We start from the raw sequence: 19064 nt of genomic DNA on the forward strand, positions 1-19064 counted from the left end.
CAAGGAGAGCCTCTGAAAAACTGCGCCGGGACGACGGACACGGGACGCGGGGACGGGGCCACGGGGGGACATGGAAGTATGGAACGACACACGCAGACACGCTGCACCGCCCGTCGCGGAAGGAGAGTTCGCGGCCAACCAACCTCAGCGCGTAGCAAACAGGACCATGGACGCGGGCAAGGCACAACCTCCATTACAGTCTTGCAGTTCCGCATCCAGGCCAGTGCGTGGTGCATAATGCACCTACAAGGTCCCGCACCCTCTCTGCTGCCACATGCGCGGTGCTGGCGCATACTACGCTCTCCATCTCTGGATGGCCTCTCTCCGCGCTGACACTCCCTGCGACCAGACCTGTTCATAGCACCCTCTCCAGTTGACAAGCATGCAACACTAACTACCCAGTTCACGACGATGCTGTGTGACCTGCTAGCATGAATCCTACTCTTGGTACACTGTTGCCAACGTCACCACCGCCACCACCACTGTGATGTCATCCATCTTGCCGCCGCGCGGGAACAGACGCTGCAGCCACGTGGCCTGTGTGCACGTGTACAGAGCAGGAGAGTGCAGGTGGGGCAGGGAGCCGGGTCAGGTCAGACCTCAACATCAAGTAAGCTACGGAAGCTAACCCGCCCCGTGTGTGCACAACTAACGCGGCGGCGCCCCTACTCACGTCGGGCTGATTCGCCAGCTCCACGGCCCAGGGCGAGCGGAAGGACGGGTCCTGCGCGTGCCGGAACGCCGTGTTGGCCAGCGTGGCCGCCAGCTGCTGAGCCGCCGGCTGCGCGGTGGCGGCCGCCGCCATGCCCGCCGTCACGCCCAGCGCGGGCCCCAGGGCGGTGACGGCGCCGGTGGCAAGCGCCACGATCTGCTCGTCCCACATGTTGTCGTACAGCCCGTCCGTGCCCATGATGATGACGTCACCCGGCTCCAGCGCCAGCTGGTACACCTGCACCGTACGTACGGTGCCGTCGTACACAAGAGGCGCACTTGTGAGGACGGCACGCACGGGGGTTGGGGCGGAAGCTCCGTGTCGGGCACACCGCAGGTATTGCGGCACGTGGGGCCGTCCGCCGCTGTTGTCCGCCAGAATAACGCCAGCCCGGCACACCACGTGTAGCCCCGTTAACCCCGGCCCGCACACCTGCGCGTCCTCGGCTGTGTCCGTGTCGGGCAGGTTGTCAGGGTGCGCCAGCTGGTAGGGCATGTTGAAGGTGTGCTCCTGCGGGCTGGTGGCCAGCACCAGCGCGCCGCGCCGCACCACGCGGCAGCCGCTGTCGCCCAGGTTGGCGATGGACAGCAGCGCGCGACTGCCGTCCAGCACCGCGAAACATGCAGTGCTGCTGCCCACGGTGCGAACGGCCGACTGAGCCGCCGCCAGCAGGTCACGCGGGTCTGCGTCCGGGGACCAAGGGGGCCGGAGGCACAGCGGCATGGGATGGAGCATGCGGTGGCGAGCAGTGAACCTTGAGCAACATGATGGCGCTTTGGGGACACGCAACGTGCAAACAGACAAGCACGGTAGGCAAGACCAAGGCCGCCAAACGAGCGGGGACAAGCAAGGTGCCGGTCGCCGCTTTCGCGTAGCAGCCGCTCGCACCTGACACGCTGGTCTTGCCCTCCACCGCGCGCGCCACCGCCGCCATCATCTCGCGGCTGTACTGCCCCGGGTCCACATTGGCCTGCGCCCAGCCGCCCACGCCGTCCGCCACGCCCAGCGCCGACACCGTGCCCGCCGGCTGCGCGCCCGCAGACACCACGCCGTTGGTGGCGGTGCCGCCCAGCGGCGTCACGCTGAACCAGGCGTCCTCGCTGCCGTTCTCCTTGCCCAGCTGCGGCAGCACATAGCCAGACACGGACAGCTGCAGGCGGCGGGAAGCGGCGGCCGCCGCGGACGGCACCACGGCGAGCGGTCCGGGCGTGGTGGTGGTGGGGCCCGCTGCCGCGGGTAAAGGCACCTTGGCGGCGGCTGTGCCCGGTCGCGTGATGTCCACGCCGCGGGCGCCCGCGCGCTGTACGATGGATTGGGTGATGGCTGCAATCTCTGCACCCAGCTCGTCCTGAGACAGGAAGGCGCTGTCGACGGGGGAGACGGGAGCGCTGCCCGCAGCGGCGGCGCCACTACCACTGCTACTGGTTGCTGCTGACGTGGCCGCGGCTGTGCTGCCGCTGGGAGCGGCGGCTGCAGCGATTGCAGCGCCTGCAGGGACGGCGGCGGTGTCCTGGCCCTCGGGCGCTGGCTTGGGCCTGCCCCATTCAGAGATGGGCGGGGTGCTGAAGCCGGCTGCAGGATCACAGGTGAGCGGCAGGGGCAGCTTTAGGGCAACATGACTTTGGACGTGACAATCACCACGAACAGAGCGTGACGCACGAGTTCAGTACAGGATGTCACCATCTAATTGCAGCAACAATGCACCCACCAGGGGCCTTGGCGGGTGGCGGCATGGCCGCGGCGGCGCGCTTCGCTACAGCCGGCGCGTTGGCGGCAGCCGCCATCGCTGCCTCTGCAGCTGAAGGGCGCTTGGGCGCGGCCGGCTTTGCCGGGGCCGGCCGCTGTGGCGAAGGCGACCTGACTGGCTGCTGCGCGGCGTCAGCAGCAGCGGAGGAGGAGGACGGGACCGCAGCCGGCCGCGACGGCGTCAGCGGCGGCGGCTCCGGAACCTTGCCTGGCGGTGCCTGTGCCTGTGGCAGCAACGGCTCCTGTCGCGACCCCTTGGGAGGCACCACCGGCGGCGGGCTGGGCTGCGGCGGCTTGGCCGACGGCGGCGCAGCCGCCGATGAAGGTTGCTGCATGAGCGGCATTCCGGTTGTCCGCTGCTTCCAGGTCTCCACCACCGGCACTGCTGGCGGCGCGCGGCGAGCACCCGCGCCGCCCCCGCTGCTAGCGCTACTGCTAGAAGTGCTGCTGCTGCTGCTGGGCGTGGGCGCGCCGTTGTCGATGTAGCCATCATCGTCGTCGTCGTCGCCGGCGGAGGCCGGCGAGGCGGCGTCAGAGGCGGGATGCTGCGGCGGTAACGGCCTCCGGAAGTCGCTCAGATAGGCGCTCTGTGGCGGCGCCGCCGCCAGCGGCGTCAGAGGCTGCTGCCACTGCTGCTCTTGCTGCGGAGCCGCCTGCGGCGGCGGCAGTTGCGGCGGCGGTTGCTTCGCAGCAGCAGATGCCTGCTGGTCCAGACGCGCTGTGGCGGATTTCAGGTCCGCGATGGTGTTGAGGATTGCGGCGTCAGAGCTGCCTCCGGGTGCTTGTGCGAAGGTGGACGTGGAGGGCGGCGGCGACACGGAGGGCCCCGGGGCTGGCCGCCCTGCGGTTGAGCTGCTGCTGCTGCTGGTACTGCTCTTGGGCGCGGAGGAGCGCGCCCAGGGGTCTGCTTCAGCAGCCCCGTTGCTGCTTCCACTGGCGCCGACATCGCCGCTGCTGGGCGCAGAGGGCGCGACAGGAGCCGCCGGAGCTGCCGCCGCGCCAGGCTTGGAAAATTCGGGGCGGAGCTGAATTTGCGGCAGGTCCGGGCCCGGCTGTGGCGGCTGTGGTGGCTGCGGCGGCGGCCAGGAGGGCGAGGAGGGCTGCGGCGGCGGTACATCTTTGGGGCTGGTCAGGATTTTGGACCAGATGGTCCGCACGTCGCCACCGTCGCCGTCCGCCTGCCCGCTGAAGCCGGCGCCGCCAGCAACAGAAGCGCTTGTGGCGCTGGTAGAAGCGATTGGAGGGGTGGCACCAGTGGGCGCCGTGGCCTCAGGTGGCGCCGGTGGCTTCTGTCCCCACGCCGCCGCGGAGGTGACGCCACGGGACGTCGGCTGCTGCTGCTGCGGCTGCTGGCGAGGCCGCGCCGAGTCAGGGGCGCCGTTGGTGCCAGCAGGAGCAGGAGGGCTGCTCGCCCCAAAAGACGAGGAGGCACCCCCTGATGGCGCCTGCGCGGGAGGCCCCGCCGCAGCCGCAATCGCGCCCACCAGACCTACTGCCACTTCGCCCGCCACAGCGCTCGCCACCTCCGCGAGTGTCTGCGTCACGGCCCCAACCAGTCCAGGGCTGCTGCCCGCGCCACCCACCAGCCCGCCAGCAGCACCAGGAGTAGCAGACGCCCCAGCCGCCACCTGCGCCGCTGCCGCCGCAATGGCAGAGCCCAAAGCGCCCACTGCCGCCGCGGCGTCGCTGCCCGAGCCCATGCCGCTGCTACTGCCGCCGCTGCCGGGGGCGGTAGCAGCGTATTGGCTGGGCCAGTCGGAGCGCAGGGGCGTGATTGGTTTGTGGCTGGCGCCGTTGCTGTTGGCGCTGCCGGGCGCGAAATCGCCGCCCGATGCAGCCTGCTGCTGCGACTGCAGTTGCGGTGGCGGTGGCTGCGGCGGGCGAGGCTTGGGTGTGGCTGCTGCGGGCTGAGTAGAAGGGGCCGGCCGCGGTCCCGAACTGCCTGCTTGCTGCTGCGGCATCGGCGTTGAGGTTGGCGGCATCGGCCTCCGCGGGAGCGAGGGCGGCGTGGGCAGCTGCGTGGCAGCTGTGGGCGTGGGGCGTGCGGGAGGCGGGCGCTGCACGGGCGGAGGCGGAGGTCGCTGTGGCGGTGCCTGCTGCTGCACTGGGCGAGGCGGCCCTGGAGGCATTGGAGGCGCTTGCGACACCGCGCGCGGCGCCTGTGGCTGCGCCTGTTGTGTTGGGCGCGGCGCAGGAGGCACCGGCGGCGCGGTGCGCAGCGGCGTCAGTGGGGCGTTGGCTGGGGGCCGCAGCGGCCCCGCGGCCGCCGCCGCCGGGTTCGCGACGAAGGAGGTGGTGGGCGGCGACTGCCGCGGCTGCGTGGCGGCGTACTGCCGCTCGCGCTCCTGCAGGGCGTGTGCCAAAGCAGCACGTCAGCCAGACACGCCCAACAAAAAAACAGCACGGCGGCGCCGCCCCATGGCAGGTATTCGCAACACGGGCTCACAAGCCAAAACGGTTGTGCGTGACAGCCCACGAACACTCACCTGCAGCGCCTGCTCCAGCCTCGCCACCTGCGCCTTGAGTTGGGACACCTCGGACGCCGCGCCCGCGCTCTGCTGCGCCGCCGCCTGTTTGGAGCTCTCGGCCGCGCGCCGCAGCGCCGCCACCGCCGACTGCGCCGCCGACAGCTCCGACCGCAGCGAGTCCAGCTCCGACAGCTGCTGCCGGACCTGCGGGGTTCAAGAAAGCGCATTATTGCGTGCGCAGTTTGCGGCATCGCCGTTGGTGGTGGCGACGGTCAGGAGCAAGCGTACGAGCGCACACTAGACACCAAACAGAAGGGCCTATAATACACCCCGCACGCCAACTCTGCACCGCGCTGAGCCGCCTCAATATCACTGGCCGCACCTGCGTCGTGGACAAAGTCGCCTCCGCCGCCAGCCTGTTCTTGTCCGCCGCAGCCTCCTGCAGCGCCCGGTTGCTCGCCTCCAGCTGAGCCTTCCAGGACGTCTCCAGGTGCCGGACCTACAGGGTCGCCAGCACGCGCGTGGGTGTTGGGAAAGCAAGATTGAGGGGAAGGGGTCGACGCGTGCGCGCATGTGGGCCTCTGTGTAATGGATGTACACTGTGCATGGAGAAGTGTGCGCCAGACAATGCGCTCCCCTTCGCGCCCCAACGGAACGCGCATGCACGCCACATACTGCACGCCGGCGCTCGCACCCCGCGCGCACGCACCTGCGCCGCCACCGCTTCCTGCGAGACCTTGAGCTCACGGCGCTGGGCGTCGCTGCTGTTGACCATGACGGCATCCAGCTGGGCCTGTGTGTGTGTGTGTGTGTGTGTGTGTGTGTGTGTGCGTGTGTGTGTGTGTGTGTGTGTGTGTGTGTGTGTGTGTGTGTGTGTGTGTGTGTGTGTGTGCGTGCGTGTATGTGTGTGTGCGCGCGCGTGAAATGGGCGGGGGAACATGTGATTCGGGTAACCTGCATTGGGTGCCTCCACCGTTCATGCCGAGTGGTGGGCAGACGCTGGCAGCTCAACGGCCAAATCGAACCCGAGAGCCACGCAGCCGCGCTCGGCCCGTCCGCCAACCCCACGCCACACGCACTGCGGCACGCCAGCAGAACCCGTGCCCTCGTCCTAGACCCGTCCGCCCCCGGCGACCCCGCACCTGCAGCTGCGCCTCCCGCGCCCTGGCCTGCTGCTGCATCTGCGCCTCCCGCTCCCGCAGCAGCTGCCGCACCCGGCCCTGCACCAGCTGCCGCAGCGCGTCCTGCCCGGGGCCGTGAGCCGCGGCCTTGGCCTGCACACGCGCACACACACCGCACGCCGCACACATTAACACACTTCTGTCATGCTGTGCTTGCTGCGCAACGAAGGCGAGGCCGGGCAGCCGCACGCGCCACACCCTCATCAAATATTAGCGGTCGTGTGCTTGTCGGGGCGTGTAGCCGGCACCCAATCTACTTGCGCTACGCCGAATGTTAACAACCCGTGTCGCGCTTACACAGTAAGCACCGAACCCGGCACCGCCACGCACCTTCTTGCGCTTTTCCTCCGCGTCCGCCTCCTCCAGCTCGCGCTGCTGCTCGAGCTTTATGCGCTGCTCCACCACGCCCCGCATCTCCGTCTCCCGGTCCTGTCACCAGTGCAAGAATCAGCAACAAAACACCCGGGCGCAGGACGTGAGATCCATCGCCGCAGGATATGAGAACCGACGAAGCGGCCGGCAATGCCGCCGCAGCCGCAGGCGACACCCAACGCTGCTACCCAGCACCCTTTCTCCAGTACAGAACCAGTACTCCAACGGATGGACGGACAGAGGGACAGACGGACACACATCCCATGCCCATGCCCCCATAGAGGCCCAACTTGTCCTGCCCTGCGCCCACGTGTCGTCTGTTGCTTGCTGGTAATGATGAAACACCTTCACTCCCACGCCCGCGCACCTGCAGCTCTGCCCGCACGGCGCGCTCCCGGCTGCGCTGCTCCGGCGTCATGACGGTGCGGTACAACGAGCCCAGCTCCGACGTGAGCGCCGCCAGCTGCTGCACCACCCGCGTCATACCCGGCTCGTCCTTCACAGCCTCGCGCGCGCGCATGACCTGACGGCGGAAGCGGCGGAAGCAGCGGTGCAGAGGATGTTGTGGGGGGCGGCATGGATGTCTGGCGTTGAGGAGGAGTGATGTTGAGGCTAGTCTGGTGAAGTGGGTGTGGCCATGTATGAGGGCAGTTCTGCAAAGATGGAACCATGTTGCCAAGAACCGCCTGTGCTTGTCCATAATGGCCCCAACCATTCCAGGCCCCCTCACTGCCATTACAGTTACGGAACTTACGGTATGCCCGGAAGCCCCCGACTTCCCGGCCCAGGCCCGCCCATCATCCCAAGACCCCCAAGAACTGCACCCAGCCACACCTGGCGGCACTTGGCGGCGGCGCCCTCCAGCTCCTGCGCCCGCGCCACCAGCGCAGGCCCCAGCCGCGCCACCGCCGCCGACTGCAGCTCCGCCAGCTCGCGCTGCAGCGACTCCAGCTGCTCCTGCAGCCGTGACTCGCGAGCCTCCAGACTCTTCATGGCCTGGGGAACGGGTGCAGTCAGTGGTATGAAGGGGGAAGGCGAGGCATGGCGTTTAGCGGGTGAGAGGCGTGACGCGCAGCGCTCAGGGTTGTGTGTGTGTGTGCGGGGGGGGGATGTAGGTTTGCAGTTCCGGTCAGGCACCAGCAAGTGACGTTGCTTTCACTCAGTACGGCGGTGTGCCGCTATCCGGAACCAACCAAGTAGCGGCGCGGGGACGCGAGCTCACCTCTGTCAGCTCGGGGCTGAGGGGCAGCGGCTTGGCCACGGGCGTGTAGCCGGGCTGCACCGACTGACGCAGCTCCTCCTGCGCCGCCACACGGTGCAGGGCGTGTAAGCAGCGGGCAGTGGCGTGCGATATGGATTGCCGAGGCGTGTGTGATTGGTTGCGCTCCACCGAAAGCTCACGCCGGCCAGTCATTTGCAGCATGTAACACGGATCCTCACCTCCAAGGCCTCCACCCACTCCTCACTGAGCAGTCCGTCCAGCTGCTGCTTCACCGCCGCCAGCGCCTCCCGCGCCGCCAGCGCCTCGCCACGCGCCTCCCTCAGCGACACCTCCAGGCTGGAGCGCAGCTCAGACACCTCCGCCACGCGCCGGGCAGAGGCCTGCTCCGCCTTGAGCTTCGCCTCCTGTTGGCGGTCGTGGTAGTTAGCTTGGGTGACAGGGCGCACGTGAGTGCACTTCAGTGCCAGTAGCTCCAGCAGCAGCCCGTGCAGCAATGACACGCCACGGACACTCAGCCACCCCGCAGCACCACCAGCTGCCTCCCCGCGCCGCCCCACACACTTGCGTGCAATCCCCACACGCTGCACACGCTGCACACCCAGCACAACCACACACGCGCACACGCGCACCTGCAGCTGCCCCCGCAGCTCCTCTAGCTCCTCCTCCGCCTCCGCGCGCCCCTCCTCCCGGCTGGCATCGCTCAGCGCCGCCGCCTGCCGCGCCGTCTCCTCCAGCGCCGCGCGCAGGTTGGCCACCTGGGCGTCCCGCTCCGCCTCCGCCTCCGCCAGCTGCGACCGCAAAGGAAACCGGGCCCAAATAATGATGGTGCGTGGGATTACGGGTGTCTAGACGTGTTAGCCAGGCCATCGGGCCCAGGCTCCCGCTGGGCAGCTGACGCGACCACAATGAGCTGATGCAGCGCGTGAGCACGTCTCGTCAAAGTCCGCCGACCCAGTTCCACGCCCACACGCACCTTTTCTTTGAGCTGCTTCAGGTCCCGGCTGTTGTCCTCCTCCGCCGCCCGCACCCGGTCCCGCAGCGCCGTCAGCTCTGCGTGCCGCGCCGCCTGCAGCCCGTCCCGCTGCTTCTGCAGCTCAGACAGCTTCGGGGGCGAGGGGGAAGGGCGTGTGTGTTTGCAAAGGGCGCGGGTGGAGCACAGCGCCGTTCCGGTGTGGCTGCTGACTTGTACGGAAGCGGAGCTGGGCGCGTGCCGGACGCTTGCAAGGCCCACTCGCCACACCCAGCATGCGGGGAGGCGCGCCTTCCTTGGCTGCCCCACCGTACTGCTCCCGCCCGCCCACCCACCCATCCAACCACCCGGGGGTATTCCCACCGCCCACCTGCTTCCTCAGCGCCGCGAGCTCCTCGCTGGTACCGGCCGTCTGCAGCTGCTCCCGCAGCAACTGCACGTCGGCGTCCCGGTGCCGTAGCACAGCCGCCATCTGCACAGTGGGCGGGCACGTGAGGCGCGCGCGTGTGTGTGTATGTGGTGCGGCTTGACGTTGTACAAGACATTGACGGGGTGATCGGAGTCCAAGGATGTGTACATGTGAAGCGTCGGTCAAAGACACGAAGCATGCGACGCGGGATACGCTGCCGCCTCCAGCCATCACGGCGCCAACAACTAGCAAGCACCCTGCCCATGCGCGCGCGATCGCACCTCTTGCGCCGCCGCCTTGGCTGCCTCAACCGCCTGCTGCAACTCCGCCTCGGTCTCTGACGCCGACTGCAGCTGCGCCTCTCGCTCCGCTAGCTTTCCCTGCACGAGCCATTAAATCATCATCGGCCGGCAGCAAACGAGCCGCACATTAGGACTTGGGCCTGAGTTGTCGACTGGGCTGTAGAAGCTATCTTGAGCATTCAAGACTGAGGTGCCAGCCATTGGAGGCGCGTGTCGGCTGCAGCCACCGGCAGCCAGGAATGCACCATCTCCCACGCCCGCAACACGCCCCGCTGCGCCCACCTGCAGCCGAGCCAGGGCCAGGCGGTCCTCATCGGCAGCGGCTTGCAGCTGCGAGAGGCAGGGGCGGGCAGGGAGAGGGCAGGACGTGGGGGTCCACACACGCAATGGGTTCAACACTAGAAGCGAAGCGGCCTGTACCGACGACGCCGTCGCCCCCCGCCACATCAGCATTTTGCCCGCAACCCCTTGCCGCCCCCGCTACCGCCGCACCCCGCAGTCTCCAACCCCGCAACCCGATTACGGCCGTCCAATTGGCGCCTCCAGCGCCCCACCGTTCGAATGCGCTCGTCCGCCGCCGCCGACACCGCCCCCGCTTCGTCGGCCCGGCCCGCCAGCGCCGCCTCCAGCCCGCCCACGCGCGCCTCCAGGTCGGCGTTCTCCACCACCAGCGCCGCCACCCGCGCCTCTAGCCGCGTGGCGTGCGACAGCGCCTGTGCGCAGCGCAGCAGGGAGCGGAGAGTGGCGAAAGGAAGGATTCAGGAATTTCACGTGGTGGATTCGGTCGTCAATCCAGCGGCGAGCACAAAGCACGGCAGGTTTGCAAGTTGGCGCAATTGGCAGTTTCGGAACAGCGGTAATCGGGTTTTGGCTCCCTAGGAGCCTGCGCCCCGCTCCCTTAGGCTGCTGCCGCACCAGCACCACCCCGCCTCCCCGCCCTGCTGCCGCTCACCGCCGCCAGCTGCTCCTGCGTGTCCGCCAGCTCGGCCCGCAGGTCGTCCACGCGCGCCAGCAGCTCGCGCCGCTCCACCTCGGCACGTGCCAGCTCCACACGGCCCTCCTGCACCTCAACTGCGGGGGCGGAAGGAGGAAGGAAGGGGCGGGGCACGGGTACGCGGGCGGAGCGCGGCAAAAGGAGGGCGGTGAAGTGAGGAACTGCCCGCTGCCCGTTCAGGCGCATCTGGCACGTGCCCTGCACGCCGCGGCTGCGGATTACCGGATGATCCCAGGAATGGCTATGTGGCATGGGCGTGGGGGCTGGCACCGGCCGTTTATTGCTGCCCCCAGCCCCACCTCCAACCAGCTTGTGCGTCTATCGGTACATGCGCGTAGCCTGCCACACGCACCTGCCAGCACGGTGTTCCTGTCCTCCTCGCGCTTCAGCCGCTCTCGCAGCGCGCCCACCATCGCCTCCAGCAGCTCGGACTTGCGTTGGGACTCCTGTGTGGAGCGGAGGCGGGAGGCCTTGGGTCCTGCGCCCCGCTCCTAGGCCACCTCCACTGACCTCAGCCCACGCACACGGCGCCGGGCGCGGGCATCACGCCCCTTCCCAGGCGCTGCGTCCCAGCGTCGCCTACGGTAGTGCTCCGAACATGCGCCTGGTAACGGTAAAAGTAACGCCCGCCGTCGTGCGCCTCCCCATGTCGGCAGGCGAGGGCACCTAAGTGACCTGACCCCTCCCCCATGTACCGAGTCCTTGCGCCTCCTAATTGTCCTGGGACAGTTCCATACCGGTAGTAACGGTCAAAGCAACGCCCCTCCACCCCCCGCCGACCTTGAGCTCCTGCCGCCCCCCCCCCTCCACCCCCAGCCGACCTTGAGCTCCTGCCGCGCCCCCGCCTCCACCGCGGCTGCCGCTGCCGGCGACGCCACCCGCAGCTGCTGCAGCTCCCGCTCCTTGGCGCGGATCTCCGCCTGCAGCTCCTCGGCCGCCTGCGGGACACACGAGGGCGGACAATGCGGCGCAGCCGCACAACCGCACATGCGTGAAATCATGCCACACCCACAGTGCCACGGCTACGGGAGGCTGCACGGGCCGTGCCACCACGTGTGTTACAGACACGTACCCCACTCCCCCGACAGGAGCTGCCTGCGGCAACCCCTCACCTGGGCGGCCCGCGCCTGCTCCTGCTCTAGCTGCTGCTGCCGCTGCGCCGCCGCCGCGGCTTCCTCCGTCACGCGCTCCTGGATGCTCTGCGCCGTTGCCGCCGCCTCCTGCACCTTGCTGCTCATCTGCTTGAGCTCCGCAGCGGCGGCTGAGGCGGTGGCCAGAGCGGCGTCCGCAGACTCAGCCGGCTTGCCGGCACCCGCCTCGCTGGCCCTGCAATGGCACATCACATACAGCACAATGCTTGGAGCGCACGGTGGCAGCTTCTATAGCGATGTTGGCCGGGTGCTGTCCCGCACCCTGTGCCGTTTCCCAGCCCCAAGACCTGACCCAACCCTGGGATGGGTTTCCGACGCCCTCTGGTGGCGCGCACTTAGCTGCCACAGTTGCTGCGCGGCCTTTTCAGATGATATTCCCGGCGCTGTGGGTGTCTATGCCCAGAAATGCTTGGATGCGCACCTGCGCCGGTCCAGCACGCCCTTAACAAGCGCCGCAGCTCCGGTCAGCGCAAGCATGCCTCCCGCCAGGTAAGGCAGCATGCCGCCCAGGAAGGGCGTCGGGGTCAGAACTGGCTGAGGTGCAGGAATGGTCTGGATTGCCTGGATGGTGAGAAGTCCGTGGGACAGCGAGGGGCCAGCAGCAGTTTTCAAGCCTCAGGGCGTGTCCGGTGCATGGTGAGGCGCTGAAGGGGGCCCGCAGCACCGTGTCGTGGACGGGAGCTGGGAGCTTACCTGTCTGCTCGCTCCATTTAACCCAGCGACATTAACTGTGAACTTCCCAGCAACAACTGCAAGCCGCGAGCGAGCAGTTCTCCGACGAGCGTAGTCATGAATTGAAGCGTCGGATAGCCCCAGTATCTGTCGCTGCTTCGCCCCCACAATCCAGGTCCCGGGGAAATTTCTATGCTGCAGCATCCTTGTGGAGTGATCCAGGGGCCTCTGGGCACAAAACGAGTGTCCCAGCGGCCCTGATGTCTCGGGGCAGCGACCGGCGCGTGAGTTCAGACTAAATTTCTATAACTAACATGGTCATCTGACATCCTTTAACTAGATATTGATCAGCGGCGGTCTAGCAAGCAAGTCAGCGAGTGGGTTTGACTTGTCCTTGGGCGTCCGTTCAGTACTTGAACTGTGATGATTGGGTTCAGTAACTTACGGTATATAGAATGTCTAGGACTTGGTCAACGTCGAGCAGGACACATCGGATCGCTAAGCCTGCCGCAAGCCGGGCTGCGTCCGAAGGAAGTCAAGTGCAATGCGCACATATCCCGTGTATATATCGCTGTGAAGCATGCCTGTTATGCGACAATACTTGGCACACGTGCGACTGCCGGCATCCGCAGACATGCCGCCGCAGCGAACGCCTCGAGTAAGCCATCCACCCTCCCGCCGCTGCCTCACCATGTTAACGGCCACGAACTGCCCCGTACAGCGCCCACACTAGGCGACCAGCTCCATGAGCTCCAGGGCGCCGTTGAAGCGGTAGGCCTAGATGCCCGCCAGCCTACCGACACCAAAGCCGCCCCAACCGCTACTCCCGCTCACGCTTCAAGCGCCTGAGCCCGCCACTTTGCCCTGGGCCGGCTCCTACCGCCTGCGTCCTCGGAACTAAGATCCCTAGTAGCAGAGCTGCCTGCTGACGCAGCAGCCCTGTCGGCATGGGCAGCCCCTCCTGCAGCGCCCGCACCGTCAACGCCAACATGGCCTCCCCCTCCCCATCCTCCATCTCCGCCTCCGCTTGCGCCTCCTGCTGCTCGCTACACCTCCCCTCGGCTGCTGCCCTCACTCCTTCGCGCTCAACATCTTCGTCCTCAACCTTCCCATCCCCGTCCGCTCCAACCAAGCCGCCGCTTTGCTCTCCGTCCCCCCCTGCTCCGCCTGCCCTTTGGGGCCCCGCTGCGTCTAGCCGCGCCGCCGCCGCCAGCTCCAGCATCCGGGCGCCCATGGCCGAGTCACGGAAAGCGGCACACACACGAGCCACATCCTGCCAGGCCCCGCCGCCGCCCTCACCACCGCCGCCGCCTTCGCCTGCACCGCCGACTCCGTCGCTGCCGGCTCCTCCTCCCTCACACATGGCTTCCGCGTACCGGCCCGCCCACGCCATCACGCGCAGCGCCGACTGAAGCAGGCAGCCGCCGCCGCCGCCGCCGCCCACACCGCCGCCGCCGCCCGCCGCCGCGACACCCGCCACCTGCGGCGCCAACTGCCGCGGCGCCGGCAGCTCCAGCCCCAGCTCCAGCGCGCCAGAACCAAACGCGCCGCCGGCTCCAGCTCCACCCAAGCCACCGCCACCGCCTCCGCCGCTGCTGCGGCCGCCGCCGCCGCTGCTGCATCTGCTGCTGCTGCTACAGCCGTACGGCACCCAGGCCTCCATGACGCCCACGGCTCGGAGGTAGCTGGCGGCCAGGGTGGCGGCAGCGCGCACGGCGGCGGGCGAGGGGCCCAGTGGCAACGCGGCCATGACCGCCTCGGCCAGCGCCGGCCCCGGCACCTGCAGCGGCACCGGCACCTGCTGCTGCAGTTGCGGCCTTGCCGCTGCCGGCGCCGGCGCCGCCGCTTGCGCCGCCGCCCAAGCCGGTGCCGGTGGTGATGATGACGGCGGTGGGGACGGTGATGGCGCCGAGGCGGAGGGGCAGGCGAGGCCGCGCAGGTGCTGCAGGAAGGCGCCTCCAGGCGAGCAGGCGGTGCCGCCGCCCCTCTGTTGACCCTGCCCATGAACACGGTGGTGGTGGTGGTTGTACTGGTGGTGGTGGTGCGCCCGCGGCGGCGCGGGCAGGCGCCAGACGAAGCGCGGCTCCGCCGCCCGTGCGCTGTCTGGTGCTCCGCCGCTGGCGGGTTTGGCACCAGTGGGAGGCGGTGGCGGGTGGAGCCTGAGTGCGGCCATGCAGGCCAGGGCTGTGCCCAGACCCAGTACCTGGGGGTGGGGGCGAGGGTAGCTCAATCCAGAATCCAAGCAAGCCAACCGAGTGAACCCAAACCCGTGGGTCGGGGCGGAGTAACAGAGGTATGGTTGTGGCGGGGCGGCGGCGGAGCGGCGCCAAGCGATGCGGCCCTTGGCCCAAGCACACATACATACACACAGGCCCACACACGTTTCGCTTACGTCTCCCCTGAACGCAGACACGCGCAATGCCATAGAGTCCTCCCCCCTATCTTATTGCAATTGGTGAAAGCACCCCAACCCAACGCACATTTACACACTCCGTTCTCCATGAACGCCCTCCCCCCCCGCCTAAGGAGCCGCCGCAGCCCCCACCACACACACACACACACACACACACACACACACACACACACACACACACACACACACACGCCAGGTCACGGCAGCCCTCGATTGAGAGCCCTGTCGTTGGTTATACCAGATACACGATTCACGTGATCTGGCAGAATAACCGTGGAAACCGTAGTCACACACACACACACACACACACACACACACACACACACACACACACACACACGCCCCCTCCCACCTGCGCCTCGTCCAGCTCTGTCAGCACCTCCGGCGCCGTCACCAACTCCGCCAGCCGCCCACACAGCGCGCCATGCAGCAGCGGCCCGGCCGCCGCAGCGCCCCAGCGGCCCGCCACCACCTCCAACACACCCATCTGCCAGCCCAGCGCCGCCTGCCGCTGCCGCGCCTGCTGCTGAGGCTGGTGAGGCTGGTGCGGATTCGCTGGTGGTGCGGCGGCGGCAGCAGCTGCTGCTGCCAGCTCCTCCGCGGCTATGAAGGCCTGCAGGATCATCTCCGCCACCTCCTCCGCGGCGGCGGCCGCAGCCGCGACCTCAGCGGCGGTGTCGGCGACGGCGCTGCCGACCGCCCCACTGCCCAGCGCCGCGCCGGCACTGGCACCGGCACTGGCGCCTTGCGTCCTAACCTGGGTGCCACTGCCACCGCCTCCCCCGCCTCCTCCGGGTGCGGGTGGGGCCGGCGGCAGCAGCGCCGCCGCCAGCGCGGCGTCCAGCGCGTCCATAACCAGCGGCAGCGCGGTGCGGCCGTCCAGCCCCGGCCCCACACGCACCAGCCGCCGCAACAGGTCGCCCACAGCCGCCGTCCTGCCGCTGCCGCTGCTGTTGGGTTGCGGGTGCGGCTGCTGTCCCGGCCTTGCGCTGCTACTGCCGCCGCCGCCGCTGCTGCTGCTACTGCCGCCGCCGCCGGAATCAGTCAGGCGTATGCCCAGGGCGGCGTACAGCTCCTCAAAGGCTGTGAGGTCGTTGACGGTGAGGAAGCGCCACTGGCTGGCGGCCTGTGCGGCGTGTGTGCGCGGTGTGCCCATGCGGCGGCGCAGGCGTGTGAAGCAGCCGGCACTAGACCAACATGCATGGAAAGCAGGAAGCCGGCGGGAACCGCACACACCGCCACACACACCGTCACACACGCGCACACACACATACACATATGTAACTCGCGCGCCGTCTGGGCGGGCTTCCGTTTGGTTGGTTTCCTAACACACATACACACACACACACATGCATACGCACACTCTGCACAGTCTGCGTGTCCCCTATCTCGTGTTTACTATTACACCCTACACACAAACACACAAACATACATACACACACACGCATACAGCCGGCCGCACTCACCACCAGGTATCGGTACCTCAGCGCCGCCAGCTCGGGGCTGAGCGTCAGACCCAGCAGCACCGGCTTCACGCCGCACACCCAGCGCTGCCGCTGCAGGCCCAGCTGCGCAAAGTGCCCTGTGTGTGTGCGAGGTTGGGGGCAGGGGAGCGGTAGGGGGCAGTAGGAGGCAGGAGGTGAGGGTGAAGGTGCGCGGAAAGAGGGCTTCAGCGAGACCTGGTCAGCTGTGACAGCCGCAGCTGACCAGGTCCCGGCCACGGCATCAACGGGCCTGCCTGACGCGCGCATCAAACCGCCACCTGACATCCATCTGGGCAGTGGGCATCCGTATGCTGCTAGGAGCTCTTCGCCGCGCACTCACTCTCCACTTGTTCCCGGGAGCTGCAGGCCGCGAAGTCCCGCAGGCACTGCTCCGCAAACACGTGGTCACCAGCGCGCGCAGCGCCGCCACCTCCTCCACCACCACCTCCGCCACCACCTGCTCCACCGCTGCTTCTACCGGCACCAGGCCCGCCGCCCGCAGCGCCCCCTCTCGCGCCTGCGCCTGCGCCGCCGGCCGCCGGGCCGGGCAGGTGGTCTCGCCGGCTAGCCAGCGCCGCCAGCACCATCTGAATCCGGTGCCGCGCCTCCTCCGCCGCCGCGGCGGCCGCTTGCGCCGCCGCCGCGGCCGCCGCCGCCCGGCCGTCCCCTGCGCCGCCGCCGCCAGCACCGCCGCCGCCTGGTGCGCTGGCGGCGCCGGCCGTGCGCGCCGCCGCAGCCGCCACGGCGGCGGCGGCGGTGCTGGCGGCGCTGGCGGCGGCGGCGGCCTCCCGTAGCAGCCTGCCGTACAGCTCTAGTACCGCGGGCGACGTCGAGGTCGGCAGGTGCGCCTCGATGGCGCGCAGCGCGGCGTCGCGCGCCCTGTGCTGCGCTGGCTGCAGCGGCTGCTGCTGCGGAGCCTGCTGACCCCCTGGTTTCTGCTGCTGGGCCTGCTGTTGCTGCTGCGGCTGCGGTGCCGGCAGCTGCAGAGCGGCGCGCAACAGCCCCTCCAGCTTCACCAGCCCAGTCGCGACGGCCGCGCCAGCGTCCGCAGCAGTAGTGACACGATGCGCCAGCGCGGCCGCCTCCGTCACAGCGCCGGCCGACAACAAGGCTGCCCCAGCGGTGTTCTGCTCCAGCTCCTGCGCCTGCTCCTGCTCCCACGCGAGGCGGGTCAGGACGGTCTCAGCTGCGGCCAGAGTTGCCGCCGCCAGGGCGGGGTCCGCACCACTGCCGCCACCGCCGAACGTGCGCCGGTGTTGGTGCTGGTGTTGGTGCTGGTGCGCTTCCTCCTGCTGCTGCAGCCCCACCGCGGCCAGCGCCAGCCGCCCCAGCAGGCCCCACACCGCCGCCTCGCCCTCCGCCCCCGGCACCACCAGCGCCGCCAGCAGCGCGGCCACCGGCGGCGCAGCCGCCTCCTGCTGCTGCAGCCCCTCGCGCCCCTGCTGCCGGTGATGCTGCTGCAGCCCCTGCGGCGGCTCCGCCGCCGCCTGCTCCCTCAGCAGCTGCTCGGCGGTGCTGCACAGCAGGGGCAGTCCGAGCGGGATAGCGAGCCAGGCGGCGCACTCACGTGCCACAGCCGGCGGCAGCAGGCGTGGCGGCGGCGGTGTCGGGCGCCCGTGCCGTGACTGCTGTTGGGGGTGCGGGGGGTGAGGGTGCTGCGGCTGGGGGCTGGCGGGTGGGGCGCTGAAGCACAGCCGCACGTAGTTCAGGGCGCAACTGCGGGTTGGAGGGACAGCGGGCGAGGGGCCAGCGGGTGCGAGGGCGCGGAGGCAAGGGGCAGAGGAAGCCAAGTGAGAGAGCGGTGGCCGCGTGGGGAGGGGGTAAACATGCGGCACGGGCGCCCAGGTCCCGACGCACCCACTCACCTGGTAGCCAGCCCGGGGTCCAGCCTCCACAGCCGCTCGCCCACCGCCCGACACAGGAGCGGCAGTGCCCCGGGGCAGGCCGCCCGTGCCTCCGCCGCCGCCTGCGCCGCCGCCTGCGCCGCCGCCCGGGCCAGGCCCTCCCCCGCAGCCTCCATCCCGGCTCCGCCACAATCGCCCTGCAGACCTCCAGCCATGTCCACATCTACGTCATCCTCATCGCAACCTCTGTCATCCTCCAGTCCTGCTGCCCAAAACCAGCCCTCGCTCTCATGTCTTTCGCCCCCGGGGCCTGGCCGCCCCGAACGCCCCGACCGCAGCAATCCCGCCGGCCGCACGCCGGCGGCGGCCGCCAGCGCGGCGGTTGCGGCCGGGTCCTGAGCAGTGTCTGCCAGTCGCAGCAGGTCCACCAGAAGGGCGGGAAGGGCTCGCCGCGCAGTGGCGCTGTCGATTATGGCGCTGCTTGTGTTACTGCTGTTGTTGTTGATGGGCCCGGGGCCAGGGCCGGGGCCGCGGCTGCTGCTAGTAGGGGCGAGCGTGCTTGCCCCGGGGGGCGGCGCACCACCCGCTGCGGCGGCTGCGGGGCTTGGTTCAGGGCCGGATGCTGGAGCAGCCGAGATCGGCGCAAGTTCTAGCACGGCGGCTTCGGCGATGAGCGTGAGCGCGTGGGCCGTGCGGCGCGCGCTGCTCAAGGGGCCGTTTGCCAGGAGCACCGAGGCGAGCAGGAGAGGGTGTTGCGCAGCGACACGCTGGCTTGAGACCGAGACCAGCAGCGCAGCCAGCTGCTCTGCGCTCGAGCATTGCTGTGCAAGTAGCTTGACCACCTGGGCCGTTGGTGCGGGGCTGCACAAGGAAAGAATTTGTCAGTGCAAGAGTCGGTCTTTTCTCGGAGCAGCGTCAGGCGCACCTTATGCCGCAGCAACTATATGTTTCCAGATAATCCTGTAGTGCGCGAGGATTCTCCAGCGAGCTTGCAAGGCGTTGGGCCACTGCGGTCGCAAGCAGCTCGTTGGCGGGAAGTGTTGGTGCGCGAGGTAGCGCCATTCTTATCCATGCATTTTACAATGAAGATACTCGCTGTTCATTACTATAGATATAGTGAGAGA

General features: G+C 68.8%; 2 protein-coding genes across 2 annotated transcripts; both read right to left on the reverse strand.

Annotated features, from left to right (window-relative positions):
• Positions 1-181: 181 nt before the first annotated feature.
• Positions 182-12622, reverse strand: CHLRE_01g009700v5 (uncharacterized protein). The gene is made up of 26 exons (XM_043058275.1): positions 12221-12622; positions 11949-12088; positions 11489-11702; positions 11198-11314; positions 10729-10822; positions 10335-10453; positions 9937-10095; positions 9665-9712; positions 9362-9460; positions 9042-9143; positions 8675-8803; positions 8331-8489; positions 7920-8105; positions 7702-7779; positions 7314-7475; positions 6847-7002; positions 6438-6536; positions 6069-6200; positions 5636-5719; positions 5309-5425; positions 4945-5130; positions 2421-4803; positions 1601-2284; positions 1145-1395; positions 674-949; positions 182-537 (listed from the first exon to the last, which is right to left on the reverse strand). Exons 1-26 carry the CDS (start codon positions 12401-12403, stop codon positions 439-441), a joined length of 6456 nt encoding a protein of 2151 aa, XP_042928189.1. The 5' UTR covers positions 12404-12622; the 3' UTR covers positions 182-438.
• Positions 12623-12686: 64 nt separating this feature from the next.
• Positions 12687-19032, reverse strand: CHLRE_01g009731v5 (uncharacterized protein). Its single transcript, XM_043058276.1, has 6 exons — positions 18866-19032; positions 17962-18801; positions 16437-17812; positions 16079-16194; positions 14965-15738; positions 12687-14402 (listed from the first exon to the last, which is right to left on the reverse strand). Exons 1-6 carry the CDS (start codon positions 19000-19002, stop codon positions 13020-13022), a joined length of 4626 nt encoding a protein of 1541 aa, XP_042928190.1. The 5' UTR covers positions 19003-19032; the 3' UTR covers positions 12687-13019.
• Positions 19033-19064: the final 32 nt, after the last annotated feature.

This window comes from Chlamydomonas reinhardtii, chromosome 1, assembly GCF_000002595.2.
Source record: "Chlamydomonas reinhardtii strain CC-503 cw92 mt+ chromosome 1, whole genome shotgun sequence".
NCBI classification, from domain to species: Eukaryota; Viridiplantae; Chlorophyta; class Chlorophyceae; order Chlamydomonadales; family Chlamydomonadaceae; genus Chlamydomonas; species Chlamydomonas reinhardtii.